Genomic DNA, 18,441 nt, shown 5'->3' with positions numbered 1-18,441 from the left:
AATCATAAACTCGGGACTCCGTCGTTTGACTTCCACTACACGGGATGAACATCCATCGCCCTTTGTTGCCAGCTCACCCACTCTCTACAAACGTGGCACTCTTGAATTGATGACTGTATGCATAGTTTTTGCATTATGGATGGCTTATTGTTTAATAGGTTTAGGGTCTGGTATGCATAAATTTAAGCCCATCACGTATGAACTCGTGGCCAACGACTATATATATATATATCTTTGTTCTCTCCTATACTTGCCGACAATTATTTGAGTTATGGACACCATTTTTGAGCAATATCGAGCTTGTAATTTTGTTGGTCAAAACTTTTCGTGAATAGACATTATTCATTTTGATCCCTTACATATAGCTGTCGGCCACACAACTTAAAAACGGATTAGGAAGAAGTTTCCACACATTTTGTAAAGAATGCTTCGTTCCCTTCTCCAACCGATATGAGATCTATGATCCTCCTGTCCTGAGTTTTCCAGCATTCTTGCTAGCACACTGGCTGATGTCTAGGCTCTACATCATTCTTGCTAGCACACTGGCTGATGTCTAGGCTCTACATCATTCTTGCTGGCACACTGGTTGATGTCTAGGCTCTACAACATTTTTGCTAGCACACTGGCTGATGTCTAGGCTCTAATACTATTTGTAACAACGTAGGCCGCATACTGACTGATGTCTAGGCTCTAATACTATTTGTAACAACCTAGGCAGCAGACTGGCTGATGTCTGGTTCTAATACTATTTGTAATCGTCTAAGCCCACCATCGATAGATATTTTCAGTTTTTACTCGTTATATATATATATTCAAATTGAGATGAAAGGGTTTAAGGTTTTCAATTGACACTAACATTTTTAAAACGTCTTTGTATTCTATTTTATTTCTTAGCAAACCATTGAGAACCTTAAACCCTTGCACCTCCCGCTCACTTGAAGTGCTTCCACCTTCGCGCATTCACTTCGGTTCCCTCGCTTTTAGCCGTTCAGTGCTGCCGCCGCTGTTTCTCTCCCGCTCAAGGGCACTTAGCCAAATTGCCCTTGCCTCTCAGACCTCTCCCGGTGCCTCCTTGCGAGAGCTATGGCGAACGACCAAGACATGAGTGGCTGGACTGATCTGCTTCACTCTTCTACGAAGCTCCTCGAACAAGCTGCTCCATCAGCGCAGTTCCCTCCTCTCCAGGTTTCGTACTCTCTCTGTCGCTTTGGTTGTTTTTTCTCAGAATCTGCGGAAATCGAGGGTTCTAATTGAATTACATACATTCATTTTCATAATTTTCGCCTACAACTGGATTGGGCAAGTCTAATTGTCTCGACAATGGAATGCCCTACTAACTTGATTGTTAGATATGTTTTTATTTTCATAATTTTCACCTACAGCTGGATTGGGCAAGTCTAATTGTTTCGACAATGGACTGCACTTCTAACTTGATTTTTAGATATATTTGTATATCTGGAAAACTATGCATTTCTAGCTCTATTATCATTATCAATTTACGATTACGACCACTTTGTTCAATTCAAGGCAGTGAAAAATGGGTGCATTAAAGGTAAACAAGAGTTCTGAGACTTTATTAACTGTGCTTATTTTCTTAAACGCCTGCTGCATCCAGCTTAACGGGAGAAAAGAAGAATTAATAACGTTTGAAACAAAAGATTCAGTAACAAATACCAAGAGGGAAAAGAAGTTTCGGAATGCATGATGTTTTCTGATTTTAAAATAAGAAGAATATAAGAAGAATGATCAAGAAACGAAATCTCTAGCTTCTTGTCTCCACATTGTCTCAGTTCTTATTTCTGAATTTCACGATGTGTGATTGTTTCAGAGGAACTTAGATCAATTGGAAGTGTTATCTAAAAAACTCAAGGCAAAGACCTTGAGAACTGAGGCGCCTACTCAATCTATTGCTGCTACAAGGTAGTTCTATTGCTGCTAACAAAATCTTCCCTTCGTCAATTCATATTTTTGTTGCTGCAGTCTCTTTACTTACCTAGAAGCGAGCGCATTTTACAATTGTAGGTTACTTGCTCGTGAGGGAATAAATGCGGAGCAACTTGCTCGAGATTTGAAGTCTTTTGAACTAAAGGTGAAGAGCTTTTTGATGTTTTCAATTATAAATAACCTTCTTAATGACTTTAGTTTTTTCTTTGAATTTTGATGTACTACCTATAATGTATGTTTAAAATAAGAATTAGACCCTTCATTATTATAATGAAACATACAGAAAGGGGGAGGAGAGGAAAGTCCTCACCCTACGACTAATGGGGTTGCCAGACAATTCTCCGTAAGCCCAACTATTAGAAATACAATAATTACAGAAGGAATTACTAAGTCTATACCCAGAGCAACAACAAAAATGGCATTGTCGAGAAAAGAAGGCATTTTTTAAGGAAACAATTGATTTCATTGATAAATGAAATATACAAAAGGAAGGGATACCCGACCACCAAAGGTGGATTACAAAAAAGACCTCTAATGCCTCATTAAGATCCAACCCTCTGCAAGTAGTATTAACCATTTCTTCAAAACCGCCACATTAGTCTCCTATGTATGTGAATGTCAAGGGTTGGGATGATTTTTAATCTTTAACCAACCTTCATATGAAGCGATCATTGATTACTCTCCATGCATTTCTTTAGATATTCTAAACTATTTCATCTTCAGTTTGCTCCATGCATTTATTTAGACATTCTAAAATATTGTACCTTCAGCTTGTTCCAACTCGACTACTTGTGGGCCTTTTCCTTTTGTTTGTGTGCTTTTTATGGGCAGTCTGAGACGAGGGAGTAAAAAGAGAACCATACTTCTTTGTTTGAATCTGATGGGATGAAAACTCAGCACTTTCGACCATTGTTATCAAGTTGGTTGACCTCCATGTAATAACCTTGTTTATTTCTTAGTTTCGACCATTGTTGTCAAGTTGGTTGACCTCCAAGTAATAGCCTTGTTTATTTCTTAGTTTCTTGATCAAAGTAATACAATCTTTGGTTCTTAGTTCTTTGAAAGCCTTGAAGGAGCAAGGTTCCTTTAGGAGGATATTGTAGAATGTCTCAAGCTGTAACAACGAGTTCTAGGTGATGCATGATGTGTAGTAGGACGTATGACCACCTTCTTTTATTCTTGCTCTACTGCTTCTGTAATGGTCATTCAAAGCTGTGAAGAAGGTTCTCCAGTCAACGATGATATGGCTTTGCGGTTGTCATTGGTTAGGGAAGGGGAAGGAGGGTTGGTTAATGACCAGGGGTGAGAGTTGGGATGGGGAGTAGGGAGGAAAGGAGGAATGGAGGAGGGCGATAGAGTGAAAACACGAGTAGAGAAAAAGCGAGAGTGTATGTCAATTATGGAAAGCCTATTGATCTTTGCGTATAAAAATAAGGTGGTTTCTTTTCAATTGAACTGCATCACAGGAAAATTTTGATGAGGTTGAGTCAAAGCTTTTCTGCCTTCTTCTTTAAGGATGACAAGTAAGGAGAGAATGGATATTGGCTTTTACCTTTATAGTCCAAAAGTATTTATCTTTTAAAGTTGTGTGTATTTTGGTCGGCCTGATCTAATTTACATTGCAAGATTTTATTCTAGTATTCTGTTGCTTTCTAATCTTTTATGTGCCTGTTTATTACTTCTTTTGAAGACTACTTTTGAGGACGTATTTCCTGCGGAGGCAACTAGTATTGAAGAATACTTGCAACAGGTATTTTTTATGCAAAGTTTCCTATCATTGCAGTCTTGCAGATAAATTTTACTAAAAAAGGTATTGGCTTATATATGAAATGTTGGCTGAAATTTCTATTTCATACTTATATTTGCTGGAGGATGTTGCTGAACTAATGCTATTACTAATTTGGTTATTCGTACGTATATGTTTTATGCTGTTACTAATTAGGTTATTCGTACATTTATGTATGGTAGTCTTTGTCGTTCTTGGACTTGTTAAGTATGCCTTTTGTAATTGATATTTCAAGTTTCTTAAAAAAAAAAAAATTAAGTGCGAGTCTCATTAATTTGCACTTGGTTCTTTGGAACCTCAGCATCATGGTGAGGTAAGACACAACATATGTACAATAAAGCATGAAATTTTATCTTTCTTTCTTCTTTTTCTTCCTTCTTTCTTTCTTTCTTTTTTTTTTTCTTTTTTTTCTTCTGACAATGAAACAAAACTCTTCACTGAATTAATGGAAAATTATAATAACTCCTAAAAGGAGAATGCAACACCAGTGCGATAAATTCCCTAGAAGATACAATAAAGCCATAAATAAGAACTCCCAGCCAGAAAAGAATAAAAGACCCAACATAAGTTTATCTTGTGGGATAAATAGTAGTGTCCCGAGGTAAGGGCAAGGGGTGGAGAGAACGTTCAAAGAGTAGTGTCCCCATTTCAAATTTTTGTATTGAAGCTTTTAGATGGTGTGAGATTAAGCTAGTTACATCAAATTTGATTTGGGATGATTCTAGACGAGGAATATATATTTTCAGGAATGCTTTCTCGAGAGTATTTCACATGGCTAATTCTAACTGCCCTATTTTTTTTTGCTGCTATTTTGATTCTATTAGGGGTGGAATTTGGATTTTAAACATTTTTTACCATGCTGAATGGGCTAATTTTCTGCTCTTTTAAGGGACAACTTAACTTGTTTGTACTCTGTCCCTTCGCTTTTATAACTAATTCTATATACTCAAATGAAAGGTTCAATGTGTTGGTTATAGGACCCAAAAATCTAGTGTGGGAGTTCAAAATGAATTCATCATTCATAGAAACACTACAAAGTTGTTTTTTAAAACGAACACTGGAACATTGTAATACTCTGCTATCTATTTTAAATGATTTTAAATTTTTTTTTTTATAAGAGACAATTTCATTGATGATTGAAATTTACAAAAGGGATGTATAATCCATGGTGTTTATAAAAGACCTTCCCAATTTGCAATGAAGGAGGATTTTAAAATGAATTCATAGAAACACTTGAACAAGGTCTATTCAGTAGGTTGTACAACTATGTCTTTGAGTTCTAAGAAACACTTTTAAGTCATTTTTAAATCAATTTCACAGGAACATTGTAATTTGGAGTTGAAAATCATGTATTTTTTTTCTCTTAATTTTAGAATATAAGCTCTTAAAAACTGATCTCCTTGCCTTTTGTGTTGAGTTATTCATTTTACAGCTGGGAAATTTTTTTATTATTATTATGAAAAAAAAAATTTCAACTTTTCTGGTGCTATCTTCACAATTTATCCTGGACAATTATTAATGTTGATATGTCTGATCTTTGTGCATTTCGAATTCAACCTAGGTCCATGAAATGGCAATGATCTCGGCCATACAGGAGGCGCAGAAGGACAATGTCAGAAGTTTTAATGGTTACATGATGAAAGTTTTAGAGGTTAGTATGACTAGTTATTTTGAGAGGTTGAATGTTTTCTCTAACTACCTCTTCTTTAATGTTATATACATAATATGCGAACATTTCACTTTAATTTTCAGTTGTTCCCTATTCTTCTATCATTTTTTACTGCGTGTTTAATAGTGGCATGTGAAAAGTCAAGTGGTAGAACAGGCTTCCTATTGGAACTAATTCTGAAAGCTTCAGAAAAGAGTTGGGCGTTTCATGTTTTTTCATTTGAGGTTGATCTTAGAAGAGATAACTGATATATTTTATTTTTATTTGCCCCTTTGGTTGTCCTTTTAATGTTGTAGTTGATGAATATCTTCATTCTATTCATGGTGGCACTGGATTACTGGTTCTTGTTGCGGTTATTGTTCAAGAACTTTCATAGTTAACTATGGAAAATTTGTGCTTCTCCATTCACATTATAGATGATTAGTTTCTTATATTTGGCTTGCATCCACTTTGTGAGGTTAAATTAAAATGATGCGATGGGTAAATTGATCTCTGTTTAGTGGATTTGAATTGGTCGTGCTTTTAGCTACTTCAATTGATAGTAAATAGAGCTCGTTTCTAGAGAACATCTGCTTGGGTCAATTCTTTACTAATCGTGCATTTGTTTCTGAATTGTTATGGAATCAAATGTTTGGCAGGAGGATTGGAAAAAGGAAAAACGTGATTTCCTTCAGAGTTTAAGCCGAATATCTACATTACCCAGGACTAATATGATTGATGATAATAGTGGGGCTCCAAGGTCGGGTCAAATTGCCTCCTTTGTATCCAGTCCTCATGTTTCATCTGGTTTTCCCACTCTGGAGTCTGTATCTCTAGCCAACAAGCCTACTATGGAGAAAAAAGCATCAACATATGCTGAAGTAGTGAAGAAGATGAACGATGCCAGGGAACGTGGATTACCATTTAAAGTATGAGCTGGTTCTTTCTTTACCGACTTGTAGTCGTTCTATTACATTATATCCTTGTTGAGGATCCTAATAGCTTGTTGAAATGGACCAACGTAGTTCATTTCAATTCTTATTTTCATTTATGAATATTTATGATGTTTGTCTTATGGTCATCTTTAGCATTTAACCCATAATAACTTGTTAGAAACGTGCACTGATGGAAGGCCAGCTTTGATGTATTTTCTTGGCTTTAATCATTTGCTAAATGTCAACCATTTGTAGATGAATGATGACACGTATTTAATATTTGGTTTTTACTGTTTGTTCTCAACTATTAGCCTGCTGTAGCTTTCAAAGGCGCTTATGAAAGTTTAGATCTCCATGGATCTGCTGGGAAGTCAGTTAACATGCAAAAGATTTGGCATCTTATTCAAGTAAGTCGATCACCCTTTCTTTAATTGATATACATAATGAATACCCAATCATCTTCTCTGCCTTTCATTCCTTTTTTATTTGATAAATTGTTGATATCTAGATTTTTTTTAAAATGATAGACATTAATGGGTGAGGACTCAACTCCAAAACAAAATGTTTCAAAAACAATGTCACTAATACTTGGGGCCAGGCGCCATCTAGAGTTGGGACACGAGAAATATATGATGGATACAATACAAAGCCATCCTGCACAGGTAATGTTTTTTTTTTTCAAGTATAATTCTATTTACTATTTTTTTGTTTGGAATGATCACACTTGTTTTAATGAAGAGGAACTGATAAGGTGGGAGTACCCGAAAACTTTATGTCCCATAACCAAATGACATCTCAAATTAGACACTCTCTCAAGTATAGGAGTATGGAGTTAGTAACCTAACTATTGATGCAAACATTACATTAAGTAGTTTTGTTGTTATTTGTTTCCCGTTTAAGTTAGTATATGGTTATGGTTATGGTTATGGAGGTGAGGTAAAGTTAGAGGGAAATGGTAAATTTCATATATATATATATATATATATTTATCAAAGTGCAATGGGAGCAAATTTGATGGATAGAACAATCACCATCCTTTGAGCCATAAGGTCTTCAAAAGGACCAGATCTGGCATGAGAAAAAACGAACTTGATTAATTCAATGAACGTGTTATTGTACAAAATATTAAATCAACATGGTTGTTTTTTAGAGACTGCATCCACATCAAATGAGGGGATGAGAATTGAATTGCGGTTTGGACAGGGATGAGATGGAATGGAGAGTTTTCTGCGAGATGGAAGATTTTCAAAGAAAAAAAATAACTGTGCAAAGTATTGGGGGAAGAGAAGAACAGTAGGTCTCAAATTCTCAGGAGAAGAGATCCTTTATACAGGTGCTCTAAGGGAAAAGTGATACGAAAGCCTTGTAATGCAAGAAAAAGTATGTGATGGGTAAAGAGAAATTTTTTAATTGTAGGGTGGTGGACAAGCAGTCGAAAAAGGAAAAAAGATTTGCAAATAAAACTTTAATGAAAATCAAAGATTCAGGGAAGATGGCCAGGAATTCTTAAAGAGAGGAAGATGATGGAAGTTCTTTAGAATATTAAAGCTTTGAACATCGATACTTATTCATCTACGTTTCTGACTTGGAAAAAAGTTAAAATGCTACTTAGTGATAATTTTGTTCTAAAATGGACTACGGACAGAGAATCAGTGAGAACTAAGCCAAGGTCCATTGCCAAAAGACTAGAAAGAAAGATGGGGCCGAATGTTGAGATTTTGATAAGGATCTATTTTAGTTGTTGGCTTTATTGTGTACTTCTATGATTTGTTTGTTTGTTTTCTTGATGAGAAACATTCAAAAAAAATTTATAAAAAAAACAATGTTCCAAAAAGAATAGAAACAGCCCAAGGGAGGGGTGGAGGAAGCCTCTGTCAAAGCTATACAACGAGAGCCTTCCAATCGCTAATATCAAGAGGGTGCAGAATTTCCATGATCTATAAGAAAATCGCAGTGGGAAAGTTAATCCCAAATTTTCGGCCAACAAGTTCCATGATCAATAAGAAAATTGGAGAGGGTGAATAGGTGATTAAGGTCTTCCACCTCGTTCGAGCACATTCTACAATCTGAGGGTGACCAGAACCACCTAATTTTTTTTGGAGTCTATCATTGGTATTTAAATTCCAATAGGCCAACGACCAAAGGAAAACTTTCGCTTTCTTAGGGCTTTTATGCTTCCAAGTTGCTCTTGTAATGGACAAATCCACCAAGTGGTCTTAGACGAAGACCCAAGAAGGTAGGCTTACAAGAGTATATACTGGAGCCTTCAAGAGACTACAAAATACGATTGGCTGCCTCCCCCATTTGCACCATTCTCAACTTTTCCACTAGGGCCATCCATTTAGGCTAACGCCTTTACAAATGCCTCGATCTCTCACTGTTGTACCATTGCCTATGACAATTCCACAGTTCGATGTCTCCATCAACGACATATTCAACTTCTCCACCAACGGCAATGATATTAAATTGTGCGTTGCCCTACAATTTATCATCACCAGTACCTCTTTATCATCTACCCTTCCTTTTAAGCTTAATTGTTTCTGAACTCGAAAATCTCAATACTGATTTCAAAGTCAACTTTGCGAACTCCTCATCTAGCTGTAGCTATTCTGCACCCATCCCTTCCAACACTGCTTTTGTATCTAGCTAATATTCCCCTTCCTTGCACGCCACCTTGATTCTTAACTCCCTCGGTTTACAATGATGGCCAATGTAGAACTTCGTCACAACTGAAACATAAGCCTTTTTCCTTCCTCGTTTGGAACTCATTGTCTAATAAGTGTTGCTAATGGATTTCCCTTCAATGTCAAAACTAATAAAAACAGTTTGATGGTCTCAAGATTGACTCTTTTCAAAAAAAAAAAAAAAAGAAGGAAAAAACCATTCTAGGATTAGAAGGTTCCTTTTTTTTTGTTTCCTTTTATAAATTCGAATTTCTATATACACTTGTTAATTTATGCATAGATAGTCTGTGTGTTTACTTTTATGCTCAAACTATTATAGTTGCCATTTATTCTTACATGACTCGTATGTTGAAGTCATCTTATTTCCATGTAGGCTGCCCTTGGTGGTGTCGTTGGAAATCTTCAAAGAGTTCGCGCCTTCCTTCGGGTTTGTTTGTGACATATGTTCAAAGAATTAGAAAATTTGACATGCTATATCCCATCTTGTACTTCAGTTTTTTTTTTTTTTTTTTTTGATAAGATCTTGTACTTCAGTTTTAAGTTCTTGTTATTTGCAGATTCGCTTGAGAGACTATGGAGTTCTAGATTTTGATGCCAATGATGCACGTAGACAGCCTCCTGTTGATACTACTTGGCAACAGGTGTTGATACCTTTTTGAATTTTATAAGTATTCACTTTAATATGTTTCTCATCGAGAAAAAAGAAAACGGTATTTGCATTAATACATCTAGCAGCAAATGTGGTTGTTTGTATTTGAGTTTTATATGATTGGGCCGTTTTCTTTTGTTGGCTCATTTTGGGGTTGGTTCTTTTGCATGCCACTTGTATTCTATATTCTTTCATTTTATCTCATTGAAAGCTTAGTTTTAATTAAAAAAAATGCTAATCTAAGTAAGACCTACATTTGCCTTGTACTGGGGAAGAAAGAAGCCAAAATATCCATGATTCTTGCCCTATCAGGCTCATACTTTTTGTTTCGCACCAGATTTTGTTAAGTATCCTATCATAAATTTTAAAAGTTACTCTCCCATACACAATCTTTGAGTTCCAAACAACATTTGTGAAAGGAAGACAGATTTTGGATGGTTCTCATTGCAAATGACGATTTGCCAAATTATAGAATACTAGATATGGATACACAGAGGATACATTATTTTATTACTTTTGTAGGATATATGTAAATTTAACAGCGATACCAGTGTAATCCACTAAAATGCATAAAATATCAAGTCAATTGACAATAGTACAAAGTACCATACAAGTACCGAAATACATATTATATTATCCAACATTAAGTGTCCATGCTTCATAGGACTCATGTTTTCAAATCACCATTCAAACGCAATGGACCCTTGGTTTTCCTTGAATTTTGCCCTAAGGTTTATTTTTGTTTTAAACAGATTTACTTCTGCTTGAGAACTGGATATTACGACGAGGCCAGAAACATTACACTGTCGTCTCGTGCATCAAATCAGTTTGCTCCTCTGGTATAATTTTAAAATTGTTTGTTAATGGAATTGATGCCATATTCAACCTTAAGTCACAATTTTTTTTCTTGACAGCTTACAGAATGGATTAATACTGGGGGTATGGTACCAGCAGAGATCACAAGTGTTGCATCAGAAGAATGTGAGAAGTTGTTAAGAATGGGAGATAGGATGGGCCGAGCTGCATATGATAAGAAAAAGTTGTTGTTATATGCTATTATTTCAGGTTCTCGCCGGCATATTGACCGTTTGTTGAGAGATCTTCCAACGCTCTTTAATACAATAGAGGATTTTCTATGGTTTCAGTTGTCAGCTGTACGTAACAGCCATGGGGAATCCTCATCTATTGTTCTGAATGAAGGCTCGGTACCTTACACTTTGGATGATTTGCAGTTTTACCTCAACAAATTTGAACCGTCATATTATACAAAAAATGGGAAAGACCCCCTGGTATATCCATATGTTCTGCTTTTAAGTATCCAGTTGCTGCCTGCGGTCTTGTATTTGTCAAAGGAAACAGGAGAAGAAGGATTAAATATTGATGCTGCCCACATATCAATTGTGCTTGCGGACCATGGAGTACTTTCAGAAGGATCAGGGGCTGGACAAAAATTGGGTGTGATGGATGCTTATGCTGAGGTATCTAGCATAATTAGGCAGTATGGTTCTCTATATTTAAGAATGGGTAATTTATCTATGGCACTAGAGTACTATGCCCAGGCTGCTGCAGCCGTGGGGGGTGGACAGTTGGCATGGTCTAGCAGGGGTAGTGTGGATCAGCAGCGGCAGAGAACTTTGATGCTGAAGCAACTTCTAACTGAGCTGTTGTTACGTGATGGAGGCATCTATCTCTTGCTTGGTGCAAGAGGTGCTGGAGAAGAAGGTGAATTAGTACGTTTTATGACTGACATTAAATCAAGGCAACAGTTTCTACTGGAAGCTGCTCGACAGTGTCAGGAAGCTGGGCTTTATGACAAGGTAATAATTTGTCGTCTTACAAATCCAAATGTCTTTCTCTAAACTTGGTGGTGGTTGTAGCATGTTCTCAGTTCATATGTATAACTATCATGGAATTATATATTTAGCTAACTCTATGTTTAAAAGGTTAAAGTTTTCCATGAGGGTGTTTTTCATAGAGAGGCAACAAATGGTAAACCATGAGGCGGGATAAAGATCCATCTCTTCTATATTTGAATCAGTTAACCATTGGAAATGAATTTGGAACAATTATTAAGACACTGGATATCATACAAACAACCCTCAACCAAGCATCCCAAGAATCTTCAATTTTCCTTTTTTTTTTGTTCGAGTGTCTTGCTCTACCATCTCTGTTTCCTGATTCTTTCTTATCTATGATGTCTATGAGAAATTGTCTTATTTATGATTGCCCCCTATTATTTGAAACTTGGCTTATCCCCTCATAGTATTCTATTCATCATTTTAAAATTCTGTATTTTACTTATCAGTCAATAGAGATTCACAAGAGAGTTGGGGCATTTTCAATGGCACTGGATACAATTAATAGGTGTCTCTCTGAAGCAATCTGTGCGCTGTCACGTGGTAGATTGGATGGGGAAAGCCGGACTGCTGGCCTTATTCATTCAGGCAATGACATTTTGGAAACATACAAATATTATCCTGAAATCAGGTCATTTAATAATTTAATCGTCTTTTCACATGTAGCAATTTTTAGTTAATGCTTTTAATTTATAAGAAATATGTTGTGAACTGTTTCTTGTATCTGTATTTATTGAACTGTTCGAGGTTGTGTGCCATTCTTTTTTTTAGTCAGTTTTTGATATCTTGAAACATAAAATTCGTAAAAAAGGCTTTTCTCCTGTCTTGGTTCCGCCTCCTCCCACCCCCCCCCCCCCCAAGAGGAAAAAAAAAAAAAAAAATCAATTCAGATGCCAGTCCTCAATCTTGTAATTTTGTATTGATTTTTAAAACGCTTTCTAATTTTCTAGCACTCAGAAAATTTTATTTATGTGTATATATTTTTTAAGTTGAGCTCAGCATATAATTTCTACACAAGGAATTCTAGTAAAAGGGGAAATATTGACCATCTTTTTTTTCCCTTTTAAATTAAAAATCTGTTTAATTTGATATGCTAAAATTGTTTTGAGCCATTGAGAACATTGTTCTTTTATTGATTTTTTCCCCCTACATCCGTGGGTTCTACAATATATTTGTAAACTAGGGAGTAGCATAGTTGCCTTCACTCAAATTGATTGGAATGTAACATGCAGCCTTCAGGAAAGAGAATATGTCATGGAGCAACAGACCGTGTTAAGACAACTTGAGGCAGTTCTTTCAATCCACAAGTTGGCCAGATTGGGTCATCATCTAGATGCTCTAAGGGAGATTGCTAGAATTCCATTTCTTCCTTTGGATCCACGAGGGCCTGATATGACTTCTGATGTATTTCAAAACTTATCTCCTCACATTCAAGGCTGTGTACCAGATCTTTTGAAGATTGCACTTACGTGTCTGGACAATGTGAAAGATTCTGATGGATCTCTTCGTGCCTTGAGGGCCAAGGTATGCAAACAGCACCCTTAAATAGTGTTTCTAATGCATTGCTAACTAACCTCCAGCAAGTCTGTTAGTTCCTCTTCTTGTCAATTAATCGCTCAAAGTAGATGTGTTAAATTAATGTTGAAAAAAGTAGGGGTATTGAGGTGTTGGGATGGATCGGACCGAGTAAATAGACATTTTAGACCCGATTTAGTTTTTTGGTCCTGGGTTTGTTGTTACTAATGCTAAGTGGAATGTGGAAAGGGAGTCAAAGATCTCCATTAGAGGTATATTTGGCTAACTGAGAACTTTCTCTGACTAAACTTAACTACGTTTGAACTAAACTTAATGACATTTCTCTGACTAAATTTGGTCCACCCCGATTTGAACTAAACTTAACGACGTTTCACCCTTTCAGCATACTATTATTTCTAATCAGAAAATAACGGCATTAGACAAAATACTGTGGCATGGTGTTGAAATTTAAAGTTAGTCTGTTGTGTGCATTTCTTGGTAAACCTGCTAATTCATGTTGGACTTCTCTTGCTTTGGCAGATTGCAAACTTCGTAGCAAATAATTTAAACAGGAACTGGCCTCACGATTTGTATGAAAAAGTTGCTCAAACCTTGTGAAAGCATGTGGACTTCAGCATTAGAAGGGCTAGCCATGAAAATGAAACTCTGCAAAGATCCGAGCAATGGGAAATTTAGCATAGTTTTAGGCTTGTAGCATTGTGAAGCAGTACAAAAGAAGAAGGAAAATGAAGTTGAGGAATGTTGCGCAGTTTTTGTTTCACCAATCTGAAGACTAATTGTAAGTTTACATTATCATTCCCAAATTTTCATTCTCCTTTCGTTTCCTTCCGTGCCTCTTTATTATGCTTGTTAGAAGAGCTATAAGCAAAAGAGGTGGAAAAATGGTGCTAAATATAGGGTTTATATCTGCTCAAATCTGCTGTGAATCAGTTTTTATTTTGGAATATTATGCAAAGAACTATTTTACTGATTGGAGGTATAGAGAGCTTATCTAGATTTATTTACTCAAGTGTTTTGAGATCATTAAAACCAGGAGGTACAAAGAAATATGGTCGTATAAATGATCAAACCTAAATCAGGGAAACAAAACCGACATACCTTTTACGGGTTTCTTAGCCAGCTATAGAATAGGTACAGCTAGCTCGGCGTTTTGTGCCCGGTTCTGGTTCCATGAAAAATGACCAAAAACAAATAGTAATTCTTATGTATAAATATTGAACTTCGAAACATATTTTCATCGTTATGGCGTATTGTAACTTGTATGAAGTATAGGAGCTAGACATTATTCAACGATGTGGGTGGATATTTGAGTTTTAACTTCTGAGCTATCTTTTTAAAATTGTTGTGATTATTCTTTTTTTTAGTCTAACCCATGAAAAATGTTTATGCATTTTTAAATTCTCAAGAACTTGATTGGAATGGAGTATCCAATAAGAAATTTATATGCACAAATTCATTTCAAATATAAACGATGAAAATTGGTAACACTTCCTATCGTATGGAAGTTTTAAAATAAAATGTGTTGCTTCTGCTTCAATTTTGGTAACATCAATATGAGTATGAGTATGGAGTATGAGTAGCACAGCTAAATCCTTTTTAGTTTCTTCAGTTTGTTTAGCCCCAAAATGAGTATCATCAGTAGTTACATCTTCTTCTGCTCCATCATGTGTTGCTTGGAGATGAGTTCACATCCATAATAGGAACCGTCCGTACTGTGCCATCAATATCCTTAGGATCTTCTGCTTTTAAAGGTTGTTCAGTCCCAAAACGAGGATCATTATTACCCTTATGCTGTTGTGCTTTTAAAGCTTGTCCATTATTCTTAGCTTCATGATGATCATCGTGTTCTTCTTGTCTAGTTGGTCTGGCCCCAGGAAGACCAATACCATCTTGTTTTGATACCTCTCCAGCAGCATTGTTCAATCTAGTTTGATGAGCATCACTCTTACGCTCATCATTATTTACTTCTTTAGTTTGTTTAGCTTCTGCCTTGTCCTTGTCCTTGTCCTTGTCTTTTGATGCTACTCGTAGCTTGATTATTTTGGAGTCCACATAAATGGTAAAGATGCGAGAGGTATCGAACTCTGGTTGATTGGCTTCCTTCAAATCTTGTTTGCTAAGCAACCCACAAAACGTGATCCTCAATTCCTTCATCTTCTTCCAATTTCGTAGACTAGGAAGCATATATCCCGCCAGCATAGGACAGTTGGAGATCCTAAGAATTCGAAGTTTCCTTGTATTTGGAAGCCAATTGGGTAATAATCTTAGTGTGGGAAACTCACCCAATTCTAGCACTAATAAATTCCTAGCAGAATCACAGATCCAATCCGGCAAATTGGTCGATGCTGGAAGTCCTCTGAGTATCAGTTTTTTGAGACGAATGATGTCCATTGGGAATGTCAATCTCAGCCGCTCACACCCCCATAGTGCCATATTACATAATGTTCTCGAGTTTCCCAAGTCTTTTGGCAATGTTATCAACGATTTGCAATCATAAATGATCAGTGTTTGAAGGGAACTGAGTCTGTCATTATCTTCAAACAAGCGAGTCAAGTTTTCGCTCCCTCCGATGGCGAGAAAACGAAGCGATGTTAAGCTTCCTATGCCATCTTTTCCCAAGCGGGCTTGCTTTGTCTGTATCCATAAGAATCTGAGGCCGATCATGTTCTTTATGTTTCTGGGAAGTTCTTCAAACTCTGAGCAGAATGCAAGTATCAGGGTCTGCAGGATCTGTAGCTTGCAAATTGATTCTGGCAACCTCTTCAGTCGTCGGCTCCCTCGCAAATCTAAGTACCTCAAACGTTTCAGCGTGTCGATGGAGGTTGGAATTTCTTCCAAGGAAGAGTTGCATAAGTATAAGACCCTTAGCTGCTTGAACTTGGTGATGCATTTGAAAAGAGGAACTCCATTGATCTTTGGCTCCACACCTCCTCCCACTGGATTGGAAAGAACACAAATTTTATCACATGTCGCCCGGTGCAAATCCTTGTTGCAGTCGACAAATGACAGCTGATGCAAACTTTCCAGGTTCTGTTCTTCTTTCCTAGCCTGTTGTACTGCAAGATCATGAACAAGGCTATGGATTTTGAACCAATATCCAAGAGCATGCTCCTCAACGTCTTCGAGTAAACCGCAAGACCACAATTCATTGAAGTATTGCTCCCCAACAGACTCAGGATCTTTGCTATCTGAATGAAGGAGTCCTTGTGCCATCCATAACTGGATTAGCTCAAATGAGAAGAACACATAATCTTTTGGCAACAACGAAAGGCAAAGAAAACAAGGCTTCAAGTAAGATGGCAATAGATAATAATTCAGTTTCAGTGCATGGAAAACGCAACCACCTCCCTTCACCTCCTCCTGTTTCCATTTCTCAATCAAGGCCTGGAGATTCAACAACTCGACACCATAACTCGCTTCCGAAGAAAGCAATCCGGCCAAGGATTTGATTGCCAAAGGAACTCCTCCACATTTTGAGACAAGTTCTTCGAGTTCACTTTGAAATTCGGTCATAATTTCAAATTTTTTGATTCCAAATGTCTGTTTCAATAAAGCCATGGATTGCTCCTCGTCCAGTTTTTGAACCTTGTGTGTTGCAGCATCCTGTAGAGTTTGCTCACTGCGAGTGGTGATCATGATCTTGGTGCCATTAGCACCCATCTCCACTAATTTTTTCACTTCTGATACTCTACCGGGATCCAAAGCCCCAAAATCATCCAAAACAAGCAACAATTTTCTGCCGACAAAGTTCCCATTGAGCCGGATTTGTACACGCTTCTCGGTTAGGACATCGTTAACCTTTTCGCCAGTTGCTGAACTGAGAATCTCCCTTCTGATTCTCTGAACATCATAATCTTCAGAAACACATACCCACATTCTCTTGTCAAAATGATCAAACACTTTGTGGTCATTGTACACTAACCTGGCCAGAGTCGTCTTTCCCATCCCTCCATCTCCATGAATTGAGAGAATACGCCGAGATTTTTGTTTATCGTCTTCATCCTTCAGTAGTTCATCAATGATACTCTTTTTTGCTTCATCTCTACCAATAATGGAGTCGACATTATCAGAGAGAATCGCCTCTTTCTTCAAATGCAGAAGCCTAGAGAAAGCTTGCGAACCAGTAATGGAGGTCCGCAGAGTCATTTCACTCTTCAAACGTTTGATGTGTTTATTTTCATCTTCAATCAGAGAGAATTCAGACATGGTTTCCGCAATCGTATCTAAGGCCTTTGTGATTCCGTTCATTTTATCGGTAGTTTTAGTTGAAGGAACGAAGAAATTGGACGAGGAACAAGAAGAGAACTGGCATCCCTTTTCGTCAACGTCGTTCTTTTGATTCTGCCCTCTCCACTTCAAATATTCGCATTCCAATTCGTCAAGGAGATCATCGGCCTTTGAAAATTCGTTCATGAGTTGATTAAGCAGACCATAGAGTTTCCCATCGCTTGCCTGCTTCTCCTCGGCGTCTCTGAGTCCGGGCTTGAGATTCGACACATTCGTTTCGAGATTTCTTAGTTCGCGTCGGATATGACGAAACTCCGGTCGGCTGGCGGCTTCAATGATCCTTCCGATCAGATTTCCGGCAACACCGTCAAGAATTCCGCCCATTTCTAGGGTTCAAATTTGTGTGATTGATTCTCGATTTCTGATTTTTTTCCGTCTTCAAAATGCATGGTTATGTAGTCGCTCAAAATTCTTTGATGTTGGAATCAAGTAAGAAACTGCTACTTTGCTCGATTTCTCGGCTACTGTATTCGTATTCTTTGTAATCAAGCAAACGGCAAAAAGCTTTCATACCTTTTCCCTTTTGCTTTACAGAAGGAAGCCAACACGAACTGGTTCTGCCTTCGTTCTTCATGAACACAATACAGAATTTCCTTTGCGTCCAACACTCTCCCACCTTTCCAACCAACTCCATGGAGCTCCCAATTAGGTCTCCCAATTGTTTATAAACAAATAATACACTCCATACGTAATAATCTTGAGTTTATAAACAAATAATACACTCCATTGGTATGAAACCGCTATGATTCAAAGCGGACAATATCATACATTGTGGAGAGTTGTATTACTCTTGTTAATGTTACTTTCATCATCTACAACTGCTACGTCTGTTTTAAGGGTATTTTTTATAATTTAATCTATATATTAATATTTACATTATTACTTCGGGATAAAATACTAAAGTAAGTAAAATTGTATTTTTTAAATTACTTTTAAATTAAAAAATAAAATAATTTATTTACTGTGAGACTAGTATTAGTTTTTTTTTTTTTTTTTTTTTTTTTTCTTCTCATGGTTATAAAATCTAGACTGGTTAGTTGTTTTCTTTGTATAATAATGATATATGAAGTTTGATAATATAATTACGAGTCCATTGGAATTGTTAGGGATGTTCAC

General features: G+C 36.8%; 2 protein-coding genes across 2 annotated transcripts; one reads left to right on the top strand and one right to left on the bottom strand.

The window, feature by feature from the left end:
- The first annotated feature begins 880 nt into the window (after positions 1–880).
- On the top strand, positions 881–14,008 carry LOC111790702 (nuclear pore complex protein NUP93A). Its single transcript, XM_087122027.1, has 15 exons — positions 881–1,185; positions 1,829–1,920; positions 2,023–2,089; positions 3,635–3,694; positions 5,292–5,381; positions 6,038–6,307; positions 6,625–6,720; positions 6,841–6,975; positions 9,371–9,424; positions 9,555–9,638; positions 10,399–10,485; positions 10,561–11,463; positions 11,952–12,133; positions 12,735–13,026; positions 13,558–14,008. Exons 1-15 carry the CDS (start codon positions 1,084–1,086, stop codon positions 13,633–13,635), a joined length of 2,592 nt encoding a protein of 863 aa, XP_086978153.1. The 5' UTR covers positions 881–1,083; the 3' UTR covers positions 13,636–14,008.
- Positions 14,009–14,535: 527 nt separating this feature from the next.
- On the bottom strand, positions 14,536–17,972 carry LOC111791416 (putative disease resistance protein RGA1). The gene has a single exon (XM_023672742.2). The coding sequence runs from the start codon at positions 17,647–17,649 to the stop codon at positions 14,701–14,703; it is 2,949 nt and encodes a 982-aa protein (XP_023528510.2). The 5' UTR covers positions 17,650–17,972; the 3' UTR covers positions 14,536–14,700.
- Between the last annotated feature and the right edge of the window lie 469 nt (positions 17,973–18,441).

Source organism: Cucurbita pepo, chromosome 3 (genome assembly GCF_057944985.1).
Source record: "Cucurbita pepo subsp. pepo isolate OVF chromosome 3, ASM5794498v1, whole genome shotgun sequence".
Lineage (NCBI taxonomy): Eukaryota > Viridiplantae > Streptophyta > Magnoliopsida > Cucurbitales > Cucurbitaceae > Cucurbita > Cucurbita pepo.
Note: the sequence above shows the minus strand (reverse complement) of the source record. Positions and strands in the feature narration are given on the sequence as shown.